The sequence below is a fragment of the Somniosus microcephalus genome, chromosome 10 (assembly GCF_052327205.1).
Source record: "Somniosus microcephalus isolate GS21.2 chromosome 10, FLI_Smic_1.0, whole genome shotgun sequence".
NCBI lineage: Eukaryota > Metazoa > Chordata > Chondrichthyes > Squaliformes > Somniosidae > Somniosus > Somniosus microcephalus.
Window position 1 is genome coordinate 9,798,172 of NC_140996.1, and position 23,247 is coordinate 9,821,418.

The window sequence follows — 23,247 nt, forward strand, 5'->3', positions numbered from 1 at the left end:
TCCCCTGGCTGGGGAGTCTAGAACCAGGGGTCACAGTCTCAGAATAAGGGGTCGGCCATTTAGGACTGAGATGAGGAGAAATTTCTTCACTCAGAGGGTGGTGAATCTTTGGAATTCTCTACCCCAGAGGGCTGTGGAGGCTCAGTCGTTGAGTATATTCAAGACAGAGATCGATAGATTTTTGGATATTAAGGGAATCAAGGAATATGGGGATAGTGCAGGAAAGCAGAGTTGAGGTAGAAGATCAGCCATGATCTTATTGAATGATGTAGTAGGCTCGAGGGGCCTATGTTCTTATGTTCAATTAATGTGCAAATCTAGCACGTTCTTAAAAATAACGAGGAGGTTGAGAAGCCATCTGTGTGAAGCAAACGGTGCAGCGGCATAAATTGACCAGCAAGTTCTGCAGATTCACAACTCACGACTTATCTCCTCATTCCCTGAACTTGCTGGCCGATTTGCGGATTAATAGAAAGAAAGGCTTGCATTTATATAGCGCCTTTCACGACCATCGGACATCCCAAAGCGCTTTACAGCCAATGAAGTACTTTTGGAGTGCAGTCACTGTCGTAATGTGGGAAACGCAGCAACCAATTTGCACACAGCAAGCTCCCACAAACAGCAATGTGATAATGACCAGATAATCTGTTTTTGTTATGTTGGTTGAGGGATAAATATTGGCCCCGGGACACCGTAGAAAACTTCCCTGCGCTTCTTCGAAATAGTGGCCATGGAATCTTATACGTCTGCCTGAGAGAGCAGACGGGGCCTCAGTTTAACGTCTCATCAGAAAGACGGCACCTCCGACAGTGCAGCACTCCCTCAGTACTGCACTGGGAGTGTCAGCCTGGATTATGGGCTCAATTTAGATTAGCAATGCAGCATAATAAGTTCCCTCATCAATTCCACACAAAGCAATGAGCAATTTTGCCAATCACTACCTTTACCACCTCAGAGCCCTTCTATTGTGCAATGATATAATCCAAATCACCGAGCAAAAATCTAAAGAAAAAAAAATGATTGGCCATATTCACCAACCAACAACATGTCCATAAAATGGGAAGCAAGGCAACAGCTGGAGAGGTCAAGAGAAAATATGGAAACAAACTGCTATAAACACTGCAATTTGAAATTCAAACAGAATCTTACAGCATAGATTCGGCCCATCGTGCCTGTGCCGGCTCTGTGAAAGGGCTCTCCAATTAGCCCTGTTCTTTCCAACATCGCCCTTGCAATTTTCTCCCCTTCAAGTATTTATCCAAGTCCCTTCTGAAAGTTACGATTGAATCTGCTTCCACCGCCCTTTGCATAGGATTTACGGCATAGAAACAGGCCATTCGGCCCAACTAGGCCCTGCCGCCCACTTTCAGGCAGTGCGTTCCAGATCACAACAACTCGCTGCGTAAAAGAAAAATTCTCTTCCTCTCCCCTCGGGCTCTTTTGCCAACTACCTTAATCATCTCCAGCCCGAATTAAAATGAAAAGGTGAACCATTCCTACACCTAATTTGTCCGTTAAAAGGCATCATCAAGAAACGCCTGGTTACTGCCCTTAGACGCTAAATATTACTGAAAGTCTGCAGAGCAACCTGCTTCATGGTATTAAGGATAAAAAAGGACTTCATGATATTTTTCAGCAACAGAGTGTTTGAAATATTGAGGGGAGTGAAATTGGTCTTTGGTGGTGAGGGGATATGGACGATAGTGAATTGCCGCCCGCTTTACACTGCGCTGGGTTTTCTGTTCCATTCATTTCAATGGGAAAGTAAATCGGGCACGGTGTAAAACAGGCGGGGCAATTCGCCAGCAGCCATTTCCCGCTACCAATGAAGACCAATTTCTCCACCGGAGTATTTTTCGGATCCTCAGTAATTTTTCTCCCCCTCCAAAGTACTTTCGAATTTTAAAAAGGACTATTATCTGTTTATTCAGGTCGTAGTGAGCAGCTCTGTCAGATCATATATCATCAAATCCAAAGAGAGATCAACTTCTGTCCAATAAGTTGTCCAATAAACGGAAAGAAAGGCTTGGAGAATATTGTTTTCCAACCATGACGTCCAACTGATCCGACAGAAAAATGGAAGAACTTGCATTTATGTAGCATGTTTCACGACTTCAGGACATTTACAGCCACTTTTGGAGTGTAGTCACTGTTGTAATGTAGGACACGTGGCAGCCAATTTGCGCACAGCAAGCTCCCACAAACAGCAATGTGATAATGACCAGATAATCTATTTTAGGGATGTTAGTTGAGGGATAAATATTGGCCAGGACACCGGGGAGAACTCCCCTGCTCTTCTTCGAAATAGTGTCATGGGATCTTCTACGTCCACCTGAGAGAGCAGACGGGGCCTCGGTTTAACGCCTCATCCAAAAGACGGCACCTCCAACAGTGCAGCACTCCCTCAGTACTGCACTGGGAGTGGCAGCATTGAATTTTTGTGCTCAAGTCTCTCGAGTGGGACTTGAACCCACAACCTTCTGACTCAGAGGCGAGAGCGCTACCCACTGAGCCACGGCCGATAGCCACTTCATAGTTTATTCTACCGCAGTGTAGAATGAGGAAATCATCAGTGATTAAATTAGAACTGCATTAATAACTAATATTTTATGCAGTATTGCCAGATTTTCCATTTGATTCATTAAATTGTCAAAGGACGAGCCAAGATTACGTTGCGAGCAATGTTCCCTCTAAACTGCGTGGCCGCGTAATGGGAAAGATCCCGCGCAGGCCGCTCGCTGGCTTCTCCATTGTAAATACAAATGCTGAAATTTAAAGGGATCGTGCACTAAAAGCAACAGGCCGCGGAGAACAAAGCACAGCTTACGGAGAACAGTGGTTGTGAGGTTTAAAATGAACATGGAACCGTTGTAATGTGACTAGATACATTGTGATTCCAGCCTTCAGTCAACTTCCCCTGTTCCATCTCGTGGTCTGTATCTCCTACAACAATGGGTTTATTTTTAGCTGATGACAATAGTACTTCATCACTTCTCAGAAATGTCCCAAAGTGCTTCACAGGGTCACACACATGGCAAATGGCAGGAGTGACCAGTTAATCTGTTTTTCATGGCGTTTGGTTTGACAGAACTGTGGGCCTTTTATCAAAAATTGCGGCGAGTTCTTTAACGTCCACCTGAACAATAGGCGGGGCCTCGGCTTAACATTCAAAGTATCCGTTGTGGCTCAGTGGGCAGCACCCTCGCCTCTGAGTCAGAAGGTTGTGGGTTCGAGTCCCACTCCAGGGACTTGAGCACGAAAATCTAGGCTGACTGTCGAAGGTGCCGTCTTTCGGATGAGACGTTAAGCCCTGTCTGCTCTCTCAGGTGGACATAAAAGATCCTATGGCATATTTCGACGATGAGCAGGGAGGTCTCCCCAGTCTCCCCTGGCCAATATTTATCTCTAAACCAACATCATTGAAAAAGATGATCTGGTCTTGATCACATTGCTGTTTGTGGGAGTTTGCTGTGTGCAAATTAGCTGCTGCGTTTCCTACATTACAACAGCGACTACACTTCAAAAAGTACCTCATTGGCTGTAAAGTGCTCTGGGACATCCTGAGGTCATGAAAGGCGCTATAGAAATGCAAGTTCTTTCTTTAACATCTCATCCAATACACAGCACCTCCAACAATTCAGCACTCCCTCATTACTGCACTGAAGTGTCACCTTAGATTATATGCTTAAATCCTGAAGTGGGAGGGTGGGGCAGAAAACAAGACCTAAGTAACTTGTCATTTGTCTGCAATAAAACAAAACAAGAAATGAATATTAACTTACAAACCGGATGGCAAGATGCTCACAGACATGTCAAGTGTATGGTGTAGGGTTTCCACCAGCAGTAGGTCCATAAATGCAGACAGAACCCAAGAACCTAGAAGGAAAGACTACAGAAAAGAGATAACAACTTTCAATGTAGCCAACCGCATATATTAATATTTAATTTAATACATACAATTAATTAGTCAGAAGAGTGTAACCTTTATCATGCTTGACTGTAGCACCTCCCAAACTCGTACCGTGGCTGCAGTGTGTACCATCTACAAGATGTACTGCAGCAACTCGCCAAGGCTTCTTCGGCAGCACCTCCCAAACCCACGACCTCTTCCACCTAGAAGGACAAGGGCAGCAGGAGGAACGCCACCACCTCCAAGGTCCCCTCCAAGTCACACACCATCCTGACTTGGACGTATTATCGGCCGTTCCTTCATCGTCTCTGGGTCAAAATCCTGAAACTCCCTCCCTAACAGCACTGTGGGAGCACCTTCACCACACGGACCGCAACGGTTCAAGAAGGCGGCTCACCACCACCTTCTCGAGAGCAATTAGGGATGGACAATAAATGCTGGCCTTGCCAGAGACGCCCACCTTCCAAGCCCAAGAATGATTTTTTTTTTAAATAGTAAGTGTCAAATTTTCCCCCACACTTTAGCTATTTCAACAAATCATTATGGATTATGCACAGAACACAATTTACGTGAAAGGAAATTTGAAAAAAACCCGATATTTTTACTTATAGATTTACCTACTTTTCACTTATGTGCAATAAACCAAGAAGTCTGAATTTGGGAGAGGGGAGACATGCAAAGGATACATTTTTTAGTGAATTAACATAAGCTAACTGACTCAACAGGTGAGTAATCAGGGTCAGTTTGCTGCTAAATGTTTCTGATCTGTTTCCTGTTTTAACATTTTCAATACGAAACTTCTGGGTCACTGTTTCCTCTTGTACTATTTTTGATGTTTTACAGTTTTCATATATTCTCCACGTCTCGTTAAAAGTCTGTTCAAATGTCTTTTGAGCATGAAACAACATAATGTGTAGGATTATAATGTTTTCAGTGCACTGTTTGTTATAAAGCCCGAGGCATTTAATTTCAGCAACTTGAAGTGATGGAACATTTTCTTTTTTAAGCTCTCTCTGGTCATGAATAACTCTCTCCATTCCATTCCACCCCAACAATGTACCCAAACCCCAACCTCAGAACACATCCTACAGTATGACATTTCCAGTCAGTGGCTAACATCTCCTAGCTTCTGTGAATCAGAAATAACAACTTGCATTTACATAGCGCTTTTAACGCACCAAAACATCCCGAGGCTCTTTACAGGAGCGTTATCAGACAAAAATGTCACACCGAGTCACTTGAGGAGATATTAGGACAGATGTCAGAGGTCAGTTTTAAGGAGTGTCTTTAAGGAGGAGAGAGAGGTAGAGGGGTTTAAGGAAGGCAAGTCCAGGGCGTAGGGCCTTGGCAGCTGAAGGCATGGCCACCAATAGTGGGGCGATTAAAATCGGCGGTGGTCAAGAGGCCAGAATTGGAAGAGTGCAGAGATCTGGGAGGGTTGTAGGGCTGGAGGAGGTTACAGAGATAGGGAGGGGTGAGGTCATGGAGCGATTTGAAAACAAGGTTGAGAATTTTAAAATCGAGGCTTTGCCAGACCGGGAGCCAAATGTAGGCCAACGAGCACAGGGGTGACGGGTGAACAGGACTTGGTGCGAGTTAGGACACGGGCAGCCGAGTTTTGGATGCACTGAAGTTTGCAGAGGGTGCAATTCTATCAAAGTTTCAGAACGAGGGAGCAAGGCAAGATACAAGTCATTCTAGTTTATGCTGAAGGCACAAATATAACTAAAGGGTAAAATATTCAATAAATGAGACATACTGAAAATTTTCGGCTACCATATCTTCTTTCAAAAATTCTAAAATTGTAGATAAGAAGGCAACTGCAGAATAAGTCTTTGAGGTCGAGGCAAACAATCCTAGCAGAGATCATTCTCCATATCTGAAAGAGATCAAAAATCACAAATTCAAAACTGTAACTCTGTACAAGAATAGGAGCATAGACAGTCAGTGTCTGTACAAATAACACCTGCTCCGTGAGACCACCTGGACTGGTTTCGATCGCCTGAGGGGGTCGGAGAGGAATTCTCCAAAATAATTGTTCCCTTATTGACTCTGGGTTTTTTCTCTTGTTTTTTGCCTCTCCCAGGGGATTACATGGCTGTGGGTGGGTGGGCGGGGAGGGGGTAGAAGGGGGAGGGAGGGAGGGAGGAGGGAGGAGGGAGGGAGGAGGGAGGGAGAGGGGGGAGGGGCGGGAGGGAGAGGGGGGAGGGGCGGGAGGGAGAGGGGGAGGAGGGAGAGGGGAGGGAGGAGGGAGAGGGGAGGGAGGGAGGGGAGAGGAGAGGGAGGGGGAGGGGGAGGGGAGGGGGAGGGGGAGGGGGAGGGGAGGGGGAGGGGGAGGGGGAGAGGGAGGGGGAGAGGGGGAGGAGGGAGGGAGGGAGGGGAGAGGGAGGGAGGGGAGAGGGAGGGAGGGAGGGGAGAGGGAGGGAGGGGAGAGGGAGGGAGGGAGGGGAGAGGGAGGGAGGGAGGGAGGGAGGGGGGAGGGAGGGAGGGGAGAGGGAGGGAGGGAGGGGGGAGGGAGGGAGGGGAGAGGGAGGGAGGGGAGAGGGAGGGAGGGAGGGGAGAGGGAGGGAGGGAGGGGAGAGGGAGGGAGGGAGGGGAGAGGGAGGAAGGGGAGAGGGAGGAAGGGGAGAGGGAGGAAGGGGAGAGGGAGGGAGGGGGGAGGGGGGGAGGGAGGGAGGGGGGAGGGGAGAGGGAGGGAGGGGAGAGGGAGGGAGGGGAGAGGGAGGAAGGGGAGAGGGAGGAAGGGGAGAGGGAGGGAGGGGAGAGGGAGGGAGGGGAGAGGGAGGGAGGGGAGAGAGGGGAGAGGGAGGGAGGGGAGAGGGAGGGAGGGGAGAGGGAGGGAGGGGAGAGGGAGGGAGGGGAGAGGAGAGGGAGGGGAGAGGGAGGGAGGGGAGAGGAGAGGGAGGGAGGGGAGAGGGAGGGGAGAGGGAGGGGAGAGGGAGTGGAAAGGGAGGGGAGGGGAGTGGAGAGGGAGGGGGAGTGGAGAGGGAGGGGAGGGGAGAGGGAGGGAGGGGAGAGGGAGGGAGGGGAGAGGGAGGGAGGGGAGAGGGAGGGAGGGGAGAGGGAGGGAGGGGAGGGGAGAGGGAGGGAGGGGAGAGGGATGGAGGGGAGAGGGAGGGAGGGGAGAGGGAGGGAGGGGAGAGGGAGGGAGGGGAGAGGGAGGGAGGGGAGAGGGAGGGAGGGGAGAGGGAGGGAGGGGAGGGGGAGGGAGGGGAGAGGGAGGGAGGGGAGAGGAGGGAGGGGAGAGGGAGGGAGGGGAGAGGGAGAGGGGGGGGAGAGGGAGAGGGAGAGGGGGGGAGGGAGGGGAGAGGGAGAGGGGGGGAGGGGGAGAGGGGGGGAGGGGGGAGAGGGGAGAGGGGGGAGGGGGGAGAGGGGGGGAGGGAGGGGAGAAGAGGGAGGGAGGGGAGAAGAGGGAGGGAGGGAGGGGAGAAGAGGGAGGGAGGGAGGGGAGTAGAGGAGGGAGGAGGGAGAAGAGGGAGGGAGGGAGGGAGGGGAGGGGAGGGTAGAAGAGGGGGGAGGGAGGGGAGAAGAGGGGGGGAGGTGGAGAAGAGGGAGGAAAGGGGCAGAAGGGGTGGAAGGGACAAAGTGTCCAGTCACGATGCTCTGGCCATCATGCGTGTTGTGCAGCCTTGATGGATTCGCTGGTCTTTTCCAGCCCGTCAATTTTTGTGTGTTTTTCTACTTTTGTACTCATTTTTCCAGGTGCGAATCATTCTCTTCACCAGGCAATATTTGGGGGATTTTCCAGGGGGTCTTTAATGTTCTCATCATTTGCCAATCATATTTTGGAAGAATTTTTATACTCATTCAAGTGACAGGCGTTGCTGGTGAAAGGAACGCTTTTAAATTCAGCCACCCACTGCCAGGATATAGCACTGTTGGTTCCACAGAAAAGTTCCCTCTACTCTGCTCCAGCAACATGCCCCAAAGTCCCAATCCAAATCTGAGAAGAGCACATCCGATTCCCGAAAATTGGGCATTCGACTCAAAATGGAATCTTCCTGATCGCCCGTGACTCACAATTTTTATTTATTGACTTAAACTGTATAAAAGCACTGGAGCTATTTCTGCACAAAGTATTCCCTGCATATACCCGCTGGCTTGAGTTGGATGTTTCTCCTCGTACTTGTGTTGGGAAATTTTTAATGGAAATTTTCCACCTTTTTGTCATAAGGAACGGTGTTAGCCGTGGCTCAGTGGGTTGCACTCTCGCCCGAGTCAGAAGGTTGTGGAACTTGAACACATAATCTAGGCCGACACTCTCAGTGCAGTACTGAGGGAGTGCTGCACTGTCGGAGGTGCCGTCTTTTGGATGAGATGTTGAAACGAGCACCCCGCGCCACTATTTCGAAGAGGAGCAGGGGAGTTCTCCCCGGTGTCCTGGGGCCAATATTTATCCCTCAATCAACATCACTAAAACAGATTATCCGGTCATTTATCACGTTGCTGTTTGAGGGAGCTTGCTGTGTGCAAATGGCTGCCGCGTTTCCCACATTACAACAGTGACTGCACTCCAAAAGTACTTCACTGGCTGTAAAGGGCTTACAGACGTCCTGTGGTGATGAAAGGCGCTATATAAATGCAAGTTCTTTCTTTTTGTCATAGGGACAGGAGGCCATTCAGGCCCTCGAGCCTGTTCCGCCATTCAATTAGATCATGGCTGATCTCGTCACATAATATGTTGCAGTGTAGCGGTACCACCGAGTGTCCCTTACTTATTATACATAATTCCCTTTAACTTAACGATGTATATATATATAGTTTACCTGTACGGGGCGTTGCCCCTTTAAGAACGCGACCTAACACGATGACGTGGGTAAACGCGAGCCGGCTCAGCTCGGCCTCCCGCTCCTATAAATTGACTAGAAAAAGCAATAATCCTGAGGATTGGGAGCAGTTTAGGAGTCAACAAAGGAGGACAAAGGGATTAATTAAGAAAGGGAAAATAGAGTATGAGAGTCAGCTAGCAGGGAACATAAAAATTGACTGTAAAAGCTTTTATAGATATGTGAAGAGAAAAAGATTGGTGAAGTCAAGCGTAGGTCCCTTACAGTCAGAATCAGGGGAATTTATAATGGGAAACAAGGAAATGGCAGACCAACTAAATGCATACTTTGGTTCTGTCTTCACAAAGGAGGACACAAATAACCTCCCAGAGATGTCGGGGAACATAGGGTCTGATGAAAGGGAGGAACTGAAAGAAATCAGTATTTGTAGGGAAATGGTGTTAGGAAAATTGATGGGACTGAAGGCTGATAAATCCCCAGGGCCTGAAGGCTGATAAATCCCCAGGGCCTGATGGTCTACATCCCAGGGTACTTAAGCAAGTGGCCCTAGAGATAGTTGGTGCATTGCTGGTCATCTGCCAGAACTCGATAGACTCTGGAACGGTACCCATGGATTGGAGGGTAGCTAATGTTACCCCACTATTCAAAAAAGGTGGTAGAGAAAAAGCGGGGAATTATAGACCGGTAAGCCTGACATCGGTAGTGGGGAAAATGCTAGAGTCTATTATAAAAGATGTAATAGCAGAGCACTTGGAAAGCAGTGACAGGATCGGACAAAGTCAACATGGATTTACAAAAGGTAAATCATGCTTGACTAATCTACTGGAATTTTTTGAGGATGTAACTGGTAAAATAGATAAGGGAGAACCAGTGGATGTGGTGTATTTGGACTTTCAGAAGGCTTTCGATAAGGTCCCACATAAGAGATTAGCGTGCAAAATTAGGCACATGGGATTGGGGGCAAGGTATTGACTTGGATAGAGAACTGGTTGGCGGACAGAAAGCAAAGAGTTGGAATAAACGGGTCGTTTTCCGAGTGGCAGGCAGTGACTAGTGGGGTACAATATATATCAATGATCTGGACGAGGGAATTGGATGTAGTATCTCCAAATTTGCAGATGACACAAAGCTGGGTGGGAGAGTAAGCTGTGAGGAGGATGTCGTGAAACTCCAGTACGATTTGGACAGGTTGGGTAATTGGGCAGAAACATGGCAAATGCACTATAATGTGGATAAATGTGAGGTTATCCACTTTGGTGGCAAAAACAGGAAGGCAGATTATTTGAATGGCAATAGATTGAGAGAAGAGGAAGTGCAAAGAGACCTGGGTGTTCTTGTGCACCAGTCGCTGAAGGTAAGCATGCAGGTGCAGCAGGCAGTTAAGAAGGCAAATGGTATGTTGGCCTTCGTAGCAAGAGGGTTCGAGTACAGGAACAAGGATGTCTTGCTACAGTTGTACAGGGCCTTGGTGAGACCGCACCTTGAGTATTGTGTGCAGTTTTGGTCACCTTATCTGAGGAAGGACGTTCTTGCCATGGAGGGAGTGCAGCGAAGATTCACCAGGCTGATACCTGGGATGGCAGGAATGACGTATGAGGAGAGATTGTGTCGATTGGGCTTATACTCACTGGAGTTTAGAAGATTGAGAGGGGATCTCATCGAAACCTATAAAATTCTGTCAGGCCTGGACAGACTAGATGCAGGAGGGATGTTTCTGATGGCCGGGGAGTCCAGAACCAGGGGTCATAGTCTAAGGATAAGTGGTAAGCCATTCAGGACTGAAATGAGGAGGAATTTCTTCACCCAGAGAGTGGTGAACCTGTGGAATTCTCTGCCACAGAGGGAGGTGGAGGCCAGTTCATTAAATATATTCAAGAAAGAGTTGGATATATTTCTTGAGGCTAAAGGGATCAAGGGATATGGGGAGAAGGCAGGGACAGGGTACTGAAATTGGATGATCAGCCATGATCTCATTGAATGGCGGAGCAGGCTCGAAGGGCCGAATGGCCTACTCCTGCTCCTATCTTCTATGTTTCTCCCGCGGCAATCGCCGGCCCAGCTCGGCCTCCCGCTCCCGCGACTTCGGCCACAACGGCCAGCTCCAATGCCGGGTGCCGGGTAAACGTGATAACGTCATCACGCAATTCACGTGACCGCCCCAAGCGTGGGCAAACGCGATGACGTCACGTCGCAAGTCACGTGACGCCCCGAGCGCGGGAAAACGCGAGCAACGCGATGACGTCACGACACAAACGCGATGACATCATCGCGCAAACCTCCGGACTGCCTAGTCAGTCCTCGTGGCGTCCCCACTGGGGAAAGACCTGTTCCACGACTCTCCTGCGTCGATCTACGTTGTTTGCTGTACTTCATCTAATCCAACATTAAAGTCCTGTTTGTTGTCCTTCCGAGTCAAGCTCCGTTATTTGTTAGGAATACGCCTATTCCTACAGCAGTTTGAAAAGGCGTGTAGTACAAAATACAATTCGCATGAAGCAGCTCTCTTTCACACACACACAGAATGTGTTCACTGCAGTTAGACATCTCCAGCACAAGTTCCAGGGCCAGCTTCCAACTCAAGGCAGCAGGAGTACAGCAAGGTTATATCAGGAATACTTTGTGCAGAAATGCCTCGCCTGAAATAACCACATTTTATGGACAAGTTCAGCGGGTTTTTTCCCCTTTCAGAATTGTTTCAATTGTTCGTGTTTGTCGTGGTGCTCACTGGGCTGAGTGAAGGAAGAAAGTAGTGGCCAAAAACAGTGTGGAGAAAAAGATAATGGCCCGTATTTTCCAATCCCTACGGGTGTGTACGGGCTGTGTCCTCACCCGTAGGGACCTCGCAAGTGCCTGCGAAGTGCATGCGCTGAAAACCGGCCTTTCCGATCTGTGAAGAATCCTCTTGACAGATCCTCCGCCTGCCCTGGAGAAGGGCCTCTGCGAGGGGAGAGTTCCGCTTTCTGCACAACCTCCGCCCGCTGAAAACCCTTAGAAATCTTACGCCTGGTAAAAGCAGCGTAAGGCCTGCTGTTACCAGAATAAGAGTTGAAAAAAGTAAAAAAGAACAATTTTTTTCCACTCATTTATAATTTTATAATACTTTTAAAAAAGGTGTTTATTTTTAGCCCTGTAAAAAACCTTAATTTTTTTTTCAAAAAGTTAAATGTTTAAAATATTTAATTTAATGTAATTTTAACTCATTTTAAAAATGTGATTTTTAAAAATGTTTTGATGTGTTTTTGGAGTGATTTCCATTCATACTTTTGATAGGTCTGTCAAAAGTATGAAGGGGGGTTTCCCTTCTCCCATTGGTTCCCCATGGCCCACGTGATCCCAGGGACGCTTGCGAACCGCCTGCGCCCTCTGGGATACCTGGGCCTCTGCGCACTTGGTCATGGAGAGGCCCAGGAGCGGAAATGGCCGGACCTCGGGAGTCCTCAGGTAAGGGCGTAAGATTTTTTCCAGATCAGAGGCCTCCACACGCAGGAAGCCTCCGATCGGAAAATACGGGCCAAATTTTGGTGTAAATTGGTCTGTCTTGTGACAGTTGCTGGTTGTGGATGTGGAAACAAATTGGGGAAATTGGTTGGGTAGTTTTATGGTACTCATTGCTGATTGGAATCTCCCCCCGCTGTCTAATGACAGCTTTGGATCGCTTTGCTTTTAGCCAGTGCGATACTTGAGCTGATCAGTATGGTTAACTTACCAGATACTGGTTATTTGACATTCATAGAAGTTACAGCACAGAAACAGGCCATTCAGCCCACGAAAAACAGACAAAGTAAACTGTGGAAATTATTTTAATGCGTTGATAAAATACCACTGGGAATAACTGCCAACAACGACGAACGCAAAACCTTCGATATAACTGAGAGGAACTGGATCGACATTTCTGGTAAGGAAAGTAACCTTGACCTATTTTAGTTTTGAACCAGCCTATTAACAACTGCAACAACTTGCATTTATGCAGCGCCTTTAACGTAGCAAAACGTCCCAAGGCGCTTCACAGGAGCGATTGTCAGACAAAATTTGACACCGAGCCACAGAAGGAGATATTAGGGACAGGTCGAAGCGGTAGGTTTTAAGGAGCGTCTTAAAGGAGGAGAGAGAGGTAGAGAGGCGGAGAGGTTTAGGCAGGGAATTCCAGAGCTTAGGGCCCGGGCAACAGAAGGCACGGCCGCCAATGCTGGGGTGAAGGAAATCGGGGATGCGCAAGAGACCAGAACTGGATAGAATTACATAGAATGTACAGCACTGAAACAAGCCAATGGGTCAGGCCAGGCCACACCAGCATCCTCCCACTCTTATTTACTTCATCTAACACCTTCAACAAAAAAATCATTTTTGACCCAATCACGGCATTTTTTTAAAAACTCTGAGGTGTGAAGCTTTTCAGATATCATTCCACCGAGGTCACACATTCATGAGTTGTGCGTTTGAGGGATATGCTGATAGGGTGAGATGAAGAGTGGTGGGAGGAGGCTCGTGTGGAGCATGAACCAGTTGGGCCGAATGGCCTGTTGCTGTGCTGTTCATTCTGTGTAATTTTGTGTTTGAGACGTGCACGAGGCATGAGAATTCAAATGATCTATGTAGGCTTTGCTGAAATTTGTCGTTATTTCCTTCACTCCTCAGGCTCCACACCCCACACCAATCACTGGAGAACACGGTGTGCAAGCGACCTTTGTAACTCATCACTAAGAGTCCAGCCACGCCTTTACACTCCCACTTTCACGTCAGGGAAACAATTCAACCAGATACCCAGCCAAGATTGGGGAAGTTGTTTTAATTTTTAACGTGAGTAAAAATTGAAGAATTGAGGCTTGTTCTTATCAAAAACGATGACCTGTGTTTCCAAACTTCTGAAAAAGATGAAGTTGATTCAGACAGATTGATCTCACTGACAAAGGTTTCAAATACTAGGGATCTTAAGTCATTTTGACAGTTAAGAGTAAATGGGGAAATTTGACAGTGTATTTAAATGGCACCTTTAACGTAGTAAAACGTCCCAAGGCGCTTCACAGGAGTATTTTAAGACAAAAAATTTGACACCGAGCCACATAAGGAGAAATTAGGGCAGGTGACCAAAAGCTTGGTCAAAGAGGGAGGTTTTAAGGAGCGTCTTAAAGGAGGAAAGAGAGGGAGCGAGGTGGAGAGGTTTAGGGAGGGAATTCCAGAGCTTAGGGCCCAGGCAATAGAAGGCACGGCCGCCAATGGTGGAGCGATTATAATCAGGGATGTTCAAGAGGGCAGAATTAGAGGAGCGCAGATATCTTGGGAGGTTGTGGGGCTGGAGGAGATTACAGAGATAGGGAGGGGTGAGGCCATGGAGGAATTTGAAAACAAGGATGAGAATTTTGAAATCGAGGCGTTGCTTAACCGGGAGCCAATGTAGGTCAGCGAGCACAGGGGTGATGGGCGAACGGGACTTGGTGCGAGTTAGGACACGGGCAGCTGAGTTTTGGATGACCTCAAGTTTACTTAGGGTGGAATGTGGGAGGCCGGCCAGGGGTGCGTTGGAATAGTCAAGTCTAGAGGTAACAAAGGCATGGATGAGGGTGTCAGCAGCAGATGGGCTGAGGCAGGGGCAGAGACGGGCGATGTTACGGAGGTGGAAATAGGCGGTCTTAGTTTGCTGCGGATATGTGGTCAAAAGCTCATTTCAGGGTCAAATATGACACCAAGGTTGTGAACAGTGTGGTTCAGCCTCAGACAGATGTTAGGGAGAGGGATGGAGCCAGTGGCTCGGGAACGGAGTTTGTGGCGGGGACCGAAAACAATGGCTTCGGTCTTCCCAATATTTAATTGGAGAAAATTTCTGCTCATCCAGAACTGTATGTCGGACAAGCAGTCTGACAATTTAGAGATCGTGGAGGGGTCGAGAGAAGAGGTGGTGAGGTAGAGCTGGGTGTCGTCAGCGTACATGTGGAAACTGACGCTGTGTTTTCGGATGATGTCGCCAAGGGGCAGCATGTAGATGAGAAATAGGAGGGGCCAAGGATAGATCCTAGGGGGACACCAGAGGTAACGATGCGGGAGCAGGAAGAGAAGCCGTTGCAGGTGATTCTCTGACTACAATTAGATAGATAAGGATGGAACCAGGCGAGTGCAGTCCCACCCAGCTGGACGACGGTGGAGAGGTGTTGGAGAAGGATGGAGTGATGAACTGCGTCAAAGGCTGCAGACAAGTCAAGGACGACGAGGAGGGATAGTTTACCTTTGTCACAGTCACAAAGGATGTCATTTGTGACTTTGATAAGAGCCGTTTCGGTACAGTGACAAGGGCCGAAACCTGATTGGAGGGATTCAAACATGGAATTGCTGGAAAGATTGGCACAGATTTGGGAGGTGACACCACGTTCAAAGAGTTTGGAGAGGAAAGGGAGGTTGCAAGGTCGGAGAGGTCAAGGGTTGGTTTTTTGATGAGCGGGGTGATGACGGCAGATTTGAGGGGGAGTGGGACAGTACCTGAGGAGAGAGAACTGTTAACAACGTCAGCTAACATGGGAGCCAGAAAAGGAAGTTGGGTGGTCAGCAGTTTGGTGGGAATAGGATTGAGGGAGCAGGAGGTGGGTCTCATGGACAAGATGAGCACGGAGAGGCCATGAGGGGAGATCGGAGAGAAACTGAAGTAAGATGTGAATTCAGGGCTAGGGCAGGGGGGCAACCTTAGAGGAAGTTTGGCTGTGGAAGGATATACTTGCCTTTAAGGTGGTGCAACGAAGGTTCACTAGATTAATTCCGAGGATGAGAGGAATGTCCTATGGAGAGAGACTGAGAAGGTTGGGACTATACTCTCTGGAGTTTAGAAGAATGAGACATACAAGATTCTGAGGGGGATTGACAGGGTAGATGCTGAGAGGTTGTTTCCCCTGGCTGGGGAGTCTAGAACTAGGGGTCACAGTCTCAGGATAAGGGGTCGGCCATTTGGGACTGAGATGAGGAGGAATTTCTTCACTCAGAGGGTTGTGAATCTTTGGAATTCTCTACCCCAGAGGGCTGTGGATACTGAGTCGTTGAGTATATTCAAGGCTGAGATAGATAGATTTTTGGACTCTAGGGGAATCAAGGGATATGGGGATCAGGTGGGAAAGTGGAGTTGAGATTGAAGATCAGCCATGATCTTATTGAATGGCGGGGCAGGCTCGAGGGGCCGTATGGCCAACTCCTGCTCCTAGGCCAAACACGACAAAACCAAATTATTTATTTTTGGCTACATTTAGTTATAGTAAGAAAGACTTGCATTTATATAGCGTCTTTCGCGATGTCCCAAAGTGCTTTACTGCCAATGAAGTATTTTTGAAGTATAGTCACTGCTGTAATATAGGAAACATAGCAGCCAATTTGTGCACAGCAAGCTCCCACAAACAGCAATGGGATAATCTGTTTTAGTGATGTTGGTTGAGGGATAAATATTGGCCAGGACACTGGGGAGAACCTCCCTGCTCCTCTTTGAAATAGTGTCATGGGATCTTTTACATCTATCTGAGAGGGCAGACCGGGCCTTGGTTTGATGCCTCATCCGAGAGTTGGCACCTCCGACAATGCCGCACTCCCTCAGTACTGTAGGAGGAGTGTCAGTGTAGATTATGCACTCAAGTGTCTGGAGTGGGACTTTAACCATCAACCTTCTAACTAAACAACAATAACTTGCATTTATGTAGCTCCTTTAACGTAGGAAAATGTCCTAAGGTGCTTCACAGGAGCTTTATCAGACAAAAAATAACAAAATTACAAAAAAGTAATGTGTCATCAGCCTGTCCATGGGCCGATAAGTGGCAGGTAACATTCGCGCCACACAAGTGCCAGGCAATGACTATCTCCAACAAGCGAGAGTCTAACCACCTCCCCATGACATTCAACGGCATTACCATCGCTGAATCGCCCACCATCAACATCCTGGGGGTCACCATTGACCAGAAACTAGAGCAGGTCAGAGGCTGGATATTCTGCTGCGAGTGTCTCACCTCCTGACTCCCCAAAGCCTTTCCACCATCTACAAGGCACAAGTCAGGAGTGTGATGGAATACTCTCCACTTGCCTGGATGAGTGCAGCTCCAACAACACTCAAGAAGCTCGACATCATCCAGGACAAAGCAGCCCGCTTGATTGGCACCCCATCCACCACCTTAAACATTCACTCCCTCCACCACCGGCGCACCGTGGCTGCAGTGTGCACCATCTACAAGATGCACTGCAGCAACTCGCCAAGGCTTCTTCGGCAGCACCTCCCAAACCGCCACCTCTTCCACCTAGAAGGACAAGGGCAGCAGGCGCACGGGAACACCACCACCTGCAAGTTCCCCTCCAAGTCACACACCATCCTGACTTAGAAGTATATCGCCGATCCTTCATTGTCGCTGGGTCAAAATCCTGGAACTCCCTCCCTAACAGCACTGTGGGAGCACCTTCACCACACGGACTGCAGCGGTTCAAGAAATCGGCTCACCACCACCTTCTCGAGGACAACTAGGGATGGGGAATAAATGCTGGCCTTGCCAGCGACGCCCACAGCCCAGGAATGAATAAATGTTTTTAAAAAGGATATAAAGTTGGATCCCAAGGCTCCTCATACTGCCTTAACGTCACACTGTCGTACAACATGCTCCAATTTGTTTTTTTTAAATCAATCCTTTTTAGTAGCTTGTACATAAGATAGTAAATACACATGATTGAGTTACGGGTTGTATTCCACTTTTAGGGTTTGATGATCAAAAAATTTGCATGTTATGCTGCAAGTTAAATATCTCAATTAATATGTAGCCTTTCTCATACTTTCCCATGGAGTGTATGCTGTGAATTGCAAGCCTCAAGTGACACATTGGCAGGATGTCACAGCTTTGAGGGAGGCTGTTTATCTCACGTTAAGTGACGATGACTGAGCGTGATAAGAGTACAAACACTTATTTTCACCTTTTATAGTTAAAATTTTTTATTTCAGCATCAATCATAAGGCTTTCTAATTGAAGTCAGTCATCATGTTTCAACGGCATTTTTGCTAAATGGTTACTTCTGAATAATTTATTAAATAATTATTCTTATTTTTAACAAATGAAAGTACATTCATATTCAACATTTCAGAGAACCATAGAATGATAGAGCACAGAAGGAGGCCATTCGGCCCATCGTGCTGTGCCGGCTCTTTGAAAGAGCTCTCCAATTAGTCCCACTCCCCCTGCTCTTTCCCCAGAGCAAATGTTTCCTTTTCAAGTATTTCTCCAATTCCCTTTTGAAAGTTACTATTCAATCTGCTTCCACCGCCCTTTCAGGCGGCGCATTCCAGATCACAGCAACTCGCTGCGTCATTTTTTTTATGGACACGTTTATTTGCAACACCAAAGTTCTGATTGGTCCCCTTGGATGACAAGACCTGATTTCTGATTGGTCTCCTTGGAGGACAAGACACACCCAGCAGTTTCTCTGGAATGTGTAATTAGATCCTGCCTGCCTACGTAATCGGTTACTTTCCAAAGTGTAATTGGAGCCATTCTGACTGTCAGGCTCCAGACAGAACACAGCTCACATAGAACAGGGCTCACCCTCGCGGGTTAAGACCTCCTCCCTCCCACCGAGTTCCTGACCTCCACCCCCTGCCCAAGTTCCTACCTCCCCCCCGCCACCGAGTTCCTGACCTCCTCCCCCTGCCCAAGTTCCTACCTCCCCCCCGCCACCGAGTTCCTGACCTTCTACCCCCAATGTGTGGGGGTTACGGATTGTTAACAGGTTTATTGGGTATGAAGTGAATAGTAAGTGTCATGACTTCCAAACGTGATCCATCTTACCAGCTGGACCACGTTCTCGCTCTCATTTCCCCCCACCGCCCTAGGCCTGGATCACGCTGTGCCTCCATCCCCACTGTCCTCTCTGTGATCCTTCCCCCCGCCTGACCTCCTCTCCCCCACCCCGAGTTCCTGTCTTTCTCGCCCACACCCAGTTTCCGCCCTCCTCTCCCCACTCCCGCCCTCCTCTCCCCCTCCCGACCTCCTCTCCCGCCCCTCCCGACCTCCTCTCCCCCCCCTCCCGACCTCCTCTCCCCCCCCACCTCCTCCCCCCCCGACCTCCTCTCCCCCCCCCCGACCTCCTCTTCCGCCCCCCTCCCGACCTCCTCTCCCTCCCCTCCCGACCTCCTCTCCCCCCTCCCGACCTCCTCGCCCCCCCTCCCGACCTCCTCGCCCCCCCTCCCGACCTCCTCGCCACCCCCTCCCGACCTCCTCGCCCCCTTCCCGACCTCCTCTCCCCCCCCTCCCCGCCCTCCTCTCCCCCCCTTCCCGCCCTCCTCTCCCCCCTTCCCGCCCTCCTCTCCCCCCCTTCCCGCCCTCCTCTCCCACCCCGACCTTCTCTCCCACCCCCCGACCTCCTCTCCCCCCCGCGACCTCCTCTCCCCCCCCCGACCTCCTCGCCCTCCCGACCTCCTCCCCCCCCCGACCTCCTCTCCACCCCCCCCGACCTCCTCTCCCGACCTCCTCTCCACCCCCCGACCTCCTCTCCCCCCCTCCCGACCTCCTCTCTCTCCCCCGACCTCCTCTCCCCCCCTCCCGACCTCCTCTCCCCCCCCTCCCGACCTCCTCTCCCCCCCCTCCCGACCTCCTCTCCCCCCCTCCCGACCTCCTCTCCACCCCCCCTGACCTCCTCTCCCGACCTCCTCTCCCCCCCCCGACCTCCTCTCCCCCCCGACCTCCTCTCTCGCCCCCCCTCCCGACCTCCTCTCCCCCCCCTCCCGACCTCCTCTCCCCCCCTCCTGACCTCTCCCCCTCCTGACCTCTCCCCCTCCTGACCTCTTCTCTCCCCCCCTCCCGACCTCCTCTCCCCCCCCCCGACCTCCTCTCCCCCCCTCCCGACCACCTCCCCCCCCCGACCTCCTCTCCCCCCCCTCCCGACCACCTCTCCCCCCGCGACCTCCTCGCCCCCCCTCCCGACCTCCTCCCCCCCTTCCCGACCTCCTCCCCCCCTTCCCGACCTCCTCCCCCCCTTCCCGACCTCCTCTCCCCCCTCTCCCCCCCCTCCCTCCTCTCCCCCCTCCTGACCTCTCCCCCCCTCCTGACCCCCCCCTCCTGACCTCTCCCCCTCCTGACCTCTCCCCCCCCACCTCTCCCCCTCCTGACCTCTCCCCCCCTCCCAACCTCCTCTCCCCCCTCCTGACCTTCTCTCACCCCCCTCCCTTCTTTCTTCCCCCCCCTTCCCAACCGTCTCTCACCACTTCCCCCGGCCTTCTCACCACTACCCCCCCGGCCTTATCTCTCCCTCCGATTCCCTCTTTATCCCCCCTTTTGATCCTCACTTCTCCCCCACCCCACCACCCCCCAGGGGCCAGCGCGGATCCAGTGACGGACCTTCTCCCACGGAGCTAAAGGAAAGCGTGGCCCACACTGCACTGCAGGCCGCAACTGTTGGGTACTGCGCATGTGCAGCCTTGGTAAATAGGAGGGGATCGGGCGCGGCTCCGGTATAACATGCGCATGCGCAGAAGGCCACAAAGATGTTCCTGCAGATAATCACTGTTTTTTTATCCTCATGGTCACCTCTGGTTCCTTTGCCAATTACCTTAAATCTGTGTCCTCTGATTACCGACCCTCCTGCCAGTTGGAAACAGTTTCTCCTTCATGATTTTGAACACCTCTATCAAATCTCCCCTTTAAACCCTTTGAGACATGGATTAAGCTGAACCGATAAACCCAAGTAGAGGTATTATACAAGCAAGACGTAACAGAACTTACCTCGCGATCTTGTTTTACTGCTTGTAGCTTATACAGGAAGTACTTCTGATATTGCTGAAGTGGCACGGCTAAAATAAAGGCCAAAGTACTTAGGACCACCATAAGACTCTTGGATAGAGGGGCTTTATCTTTAAAATAAAAAGAGAAAACTGAACATTACAAAATGGCAAACGATATTTAGACCGCAGAGGTTTTTCTTTATCCCATTTCTCTAATTTTCAGGATTAATCATAAAAATTCCCCCAACCAAAATGTGAATGTGACTCATTGTATTTGCTTGTAAAGAAAAGAAAGACAGACTTGCATTTCTCCAGCACCTTTCACGACCACCGGATGTCTCAAAGTGCTTTACAGCCAATGAAGTACTTTTTGAAGTGTAGTCACTGTTGTAATGTGGGAAACGTGGCAGCCAATTTACGCACAACAAGGTCCCACAAACAGCAATGTGATAAGGACCAGATAATCTTTTTTAGCGATGTTGGTTGAGGGATAAATATTGGCCCCAGGACACCGGGGAGAACACCCCTGCTCTTCTTCGAAATAGCGCCATGGGATCCTTTATCGCGGTGGCATAGTGGTTAGCACTGTTGCCTCACAGCGCCAGGGACCCGGGTTCAAATCCGGCCTCGGGTGACTGTCTGTGTGGAGTTTGCACATTCTCTCCATGTTTGCGTGGGTTTCCTCCGGGTGCTCCGGTTTCCTCCCACAGTCCAAAGATGTGCGGGTTAGGTTGATTGGCCATGATAAAAATTGACCCTTAGTGTTAGGGGGGATTAAATACGTGAGGTTACGGGGATAGGGCTTGGGTGGGATGGCTGTCGGTGTAGGGACCGGGTGCTAGGGTTTGGATGATCAGCCATGATCTCGTTGAATGGTGAAGCAGGCTCGAAGGGCCGAATGGCCTACTCCTGCTCCTATCTTCTATGTTTCTATGTCCACCTGAGAGAGAAGACGGGGCCTCGGCTTAACATCTCATCCAAAAGACGGCACCTCCGACAGTGCGGCGCTCCCTCAGTACTGCACTGGAGCATCAGCCTGGATTTTTGTGCTCAAGTCCCTGGAGTGGGACTGTGAACCCACAATCTTCTGACTCCGAGGCGAGAATTCTACTAACTGAGCCACAGCTGACAATTAACTGGTTATTCACAGTGGGTTGATGTTCGGTCGTGGGGTCATGGTCCAGGTGGAGGTAGGAGGAGGTGTCGCATCTTCCCCTCACTTCCCCTTTCAGCATTCCGTAGGGACCGCTCCCTCCGCGACACCCTGGTCCACTCCTCTACCACCCCCCGCACCCCTTCCCCTTCGCTCGGCACCTTCCCGTGCAAGCGCAGGAGATACATAGAAGATAGGAGCAGGAGTAGGCCATTCAGCCCCTCCAGCCGGTCCCGCAACACATGCCCTTATACCTCCCCCTTTCCCACTGTCCAGGGCCCCAAACACCCCTTCCAGGTGAAACAGCGATTTACTTGTACTTCTTGCAATCTAGTATACTGTATTCGCTGCTCACGATGTGGTCTCCTCTACATTGGGGAGACCAAACGTAGATTGGGTGACCGCTTTGCGGAACACCTCCGTTCAGTCCGTAACAGGGACCCCGAGCTCCCGGTGGCCTGTCACTTTAATTCACCGCTCCACTCCCACTCAGACCTCACCGTCCTCGGCCTCTTGCATTGTTCCACGGAAGCTCAGCGTAAGCGTGAGGAACAGCACCTCATCTTTCGATTAGGCACTTTACAGCCTTCCGGACTCAACATAGAGTTCAACAATTTCAGATCATAACCCTGGCCCCTATCACATATATATTTTCTTCTTTTGTTTGGCCCCTTTTTTCCCCCTCCCACATGGCAGCTGTCCTTCATTCTGCCGGCGCAATTCACACTTCATCTAGAGCCATCCTTTGTTCCTTAACCTGTCCCATTACCACCTCCTCTCGCCTTGAATATCTCTTAATGTCTCTCAATGTCTCTTAATCTCTCCTGCCTTCCATCCTATCACTGACCTTCCCTTTTGTTCTTTCACCCCCTCCCCCTTTTCCCAGCCCCTAAACCTGTTCCATTTCCTGCTTTTTTCCAGTTCTGACGAAAGGTCTTCGACCCGAAACGTTAACTCTGTTTCTCGCTCCACCGATGCTGCCCTGACCTGCTGAGTGTTTCCAGCGTTTTCTGTTGTTATTCCCATTATTTGTTGTGTGACTTGGCCCTGATGCTGCCTGTGTAATTAAATGCTTCAATGTAAAGTACATTCCAAGGAGGTGATAGGGTGCTTTTTTTAACATTTGTCAGAACTTAAGAACATAAGAAATAGGAGCAAGTCTCTGGAGTGGGACTTGAACCCACAACCTTCTGACTCCGAGGCGAGAGTGCTGCCCACTGAGCCACAGCTGACACAGATTAACATACAGTATATACATCACATATCTTAACACTGACTAAATGACTGCCCATTAAAGTAAAATAATTCATTAGTCCATCCCACTCATTCACACAAAACTAAATGGAGATATATTTAGGTTTCAGTGGGCAGCACTCTCGCCTCTGAGTCAGAAGGTCGTGGGTTCAAGTCCCACTCCACAAACTTGAGCACAAAATCTAGACCGACACTCCAGTGCAGTACTGGGGGGTGCTGCACTGTTGGAGGTGCCGTCTTTCGGATGAGATGTTAGCCGAGGCCCCGTCTGCTCTCTCTGGCAGAATTCATATCAGAATATACGTACTACCAATTCACCACGCCTCATTATCACCTAAATAATATAATTCACAGGCTCAGAAATGGGGAAATGTAGTCGGCGTTATACTAAATTACTTTTCAAGACTCCTCTGGATTACAGTAATACTGT

The 23,247-nt window shown here is 49.8% G+C and overlaps 1 protein-coding gene across 3 annotated transcripts in view; it reads right to left on the bottom strand.

Moving 5' to 3' along the window:
• Positions 1-23,247, bottom strand: part of ubac2 (UBA domain containing 2) — a 313,220-nt gene that overhangs the window by 274,272 nt on the left and 15,701 nt on the right. For all 3 annotated transcript variants that reach the window (XM_085998420.1, XM_085998421.1, XM_085998419.1), the window contains exons 2-4: positions 20,412-20,539; positions 5,670-5,789; positions 3,783-3,889 (exon numbers count right to left, since the gene is read on the bottom strand). In XM_085998420.1, coding sequence (XP_085854546.1) covers positions 3,783-3,889; positions 5,670-5,789; positions 20,412-20,539 — 355 coding nt within the window. The remainder of the gene's footprint in view (positions 1-3,782; positions 3,890-5,669; positions 5,790-20,411; positions 20,540-23,247) is intronic.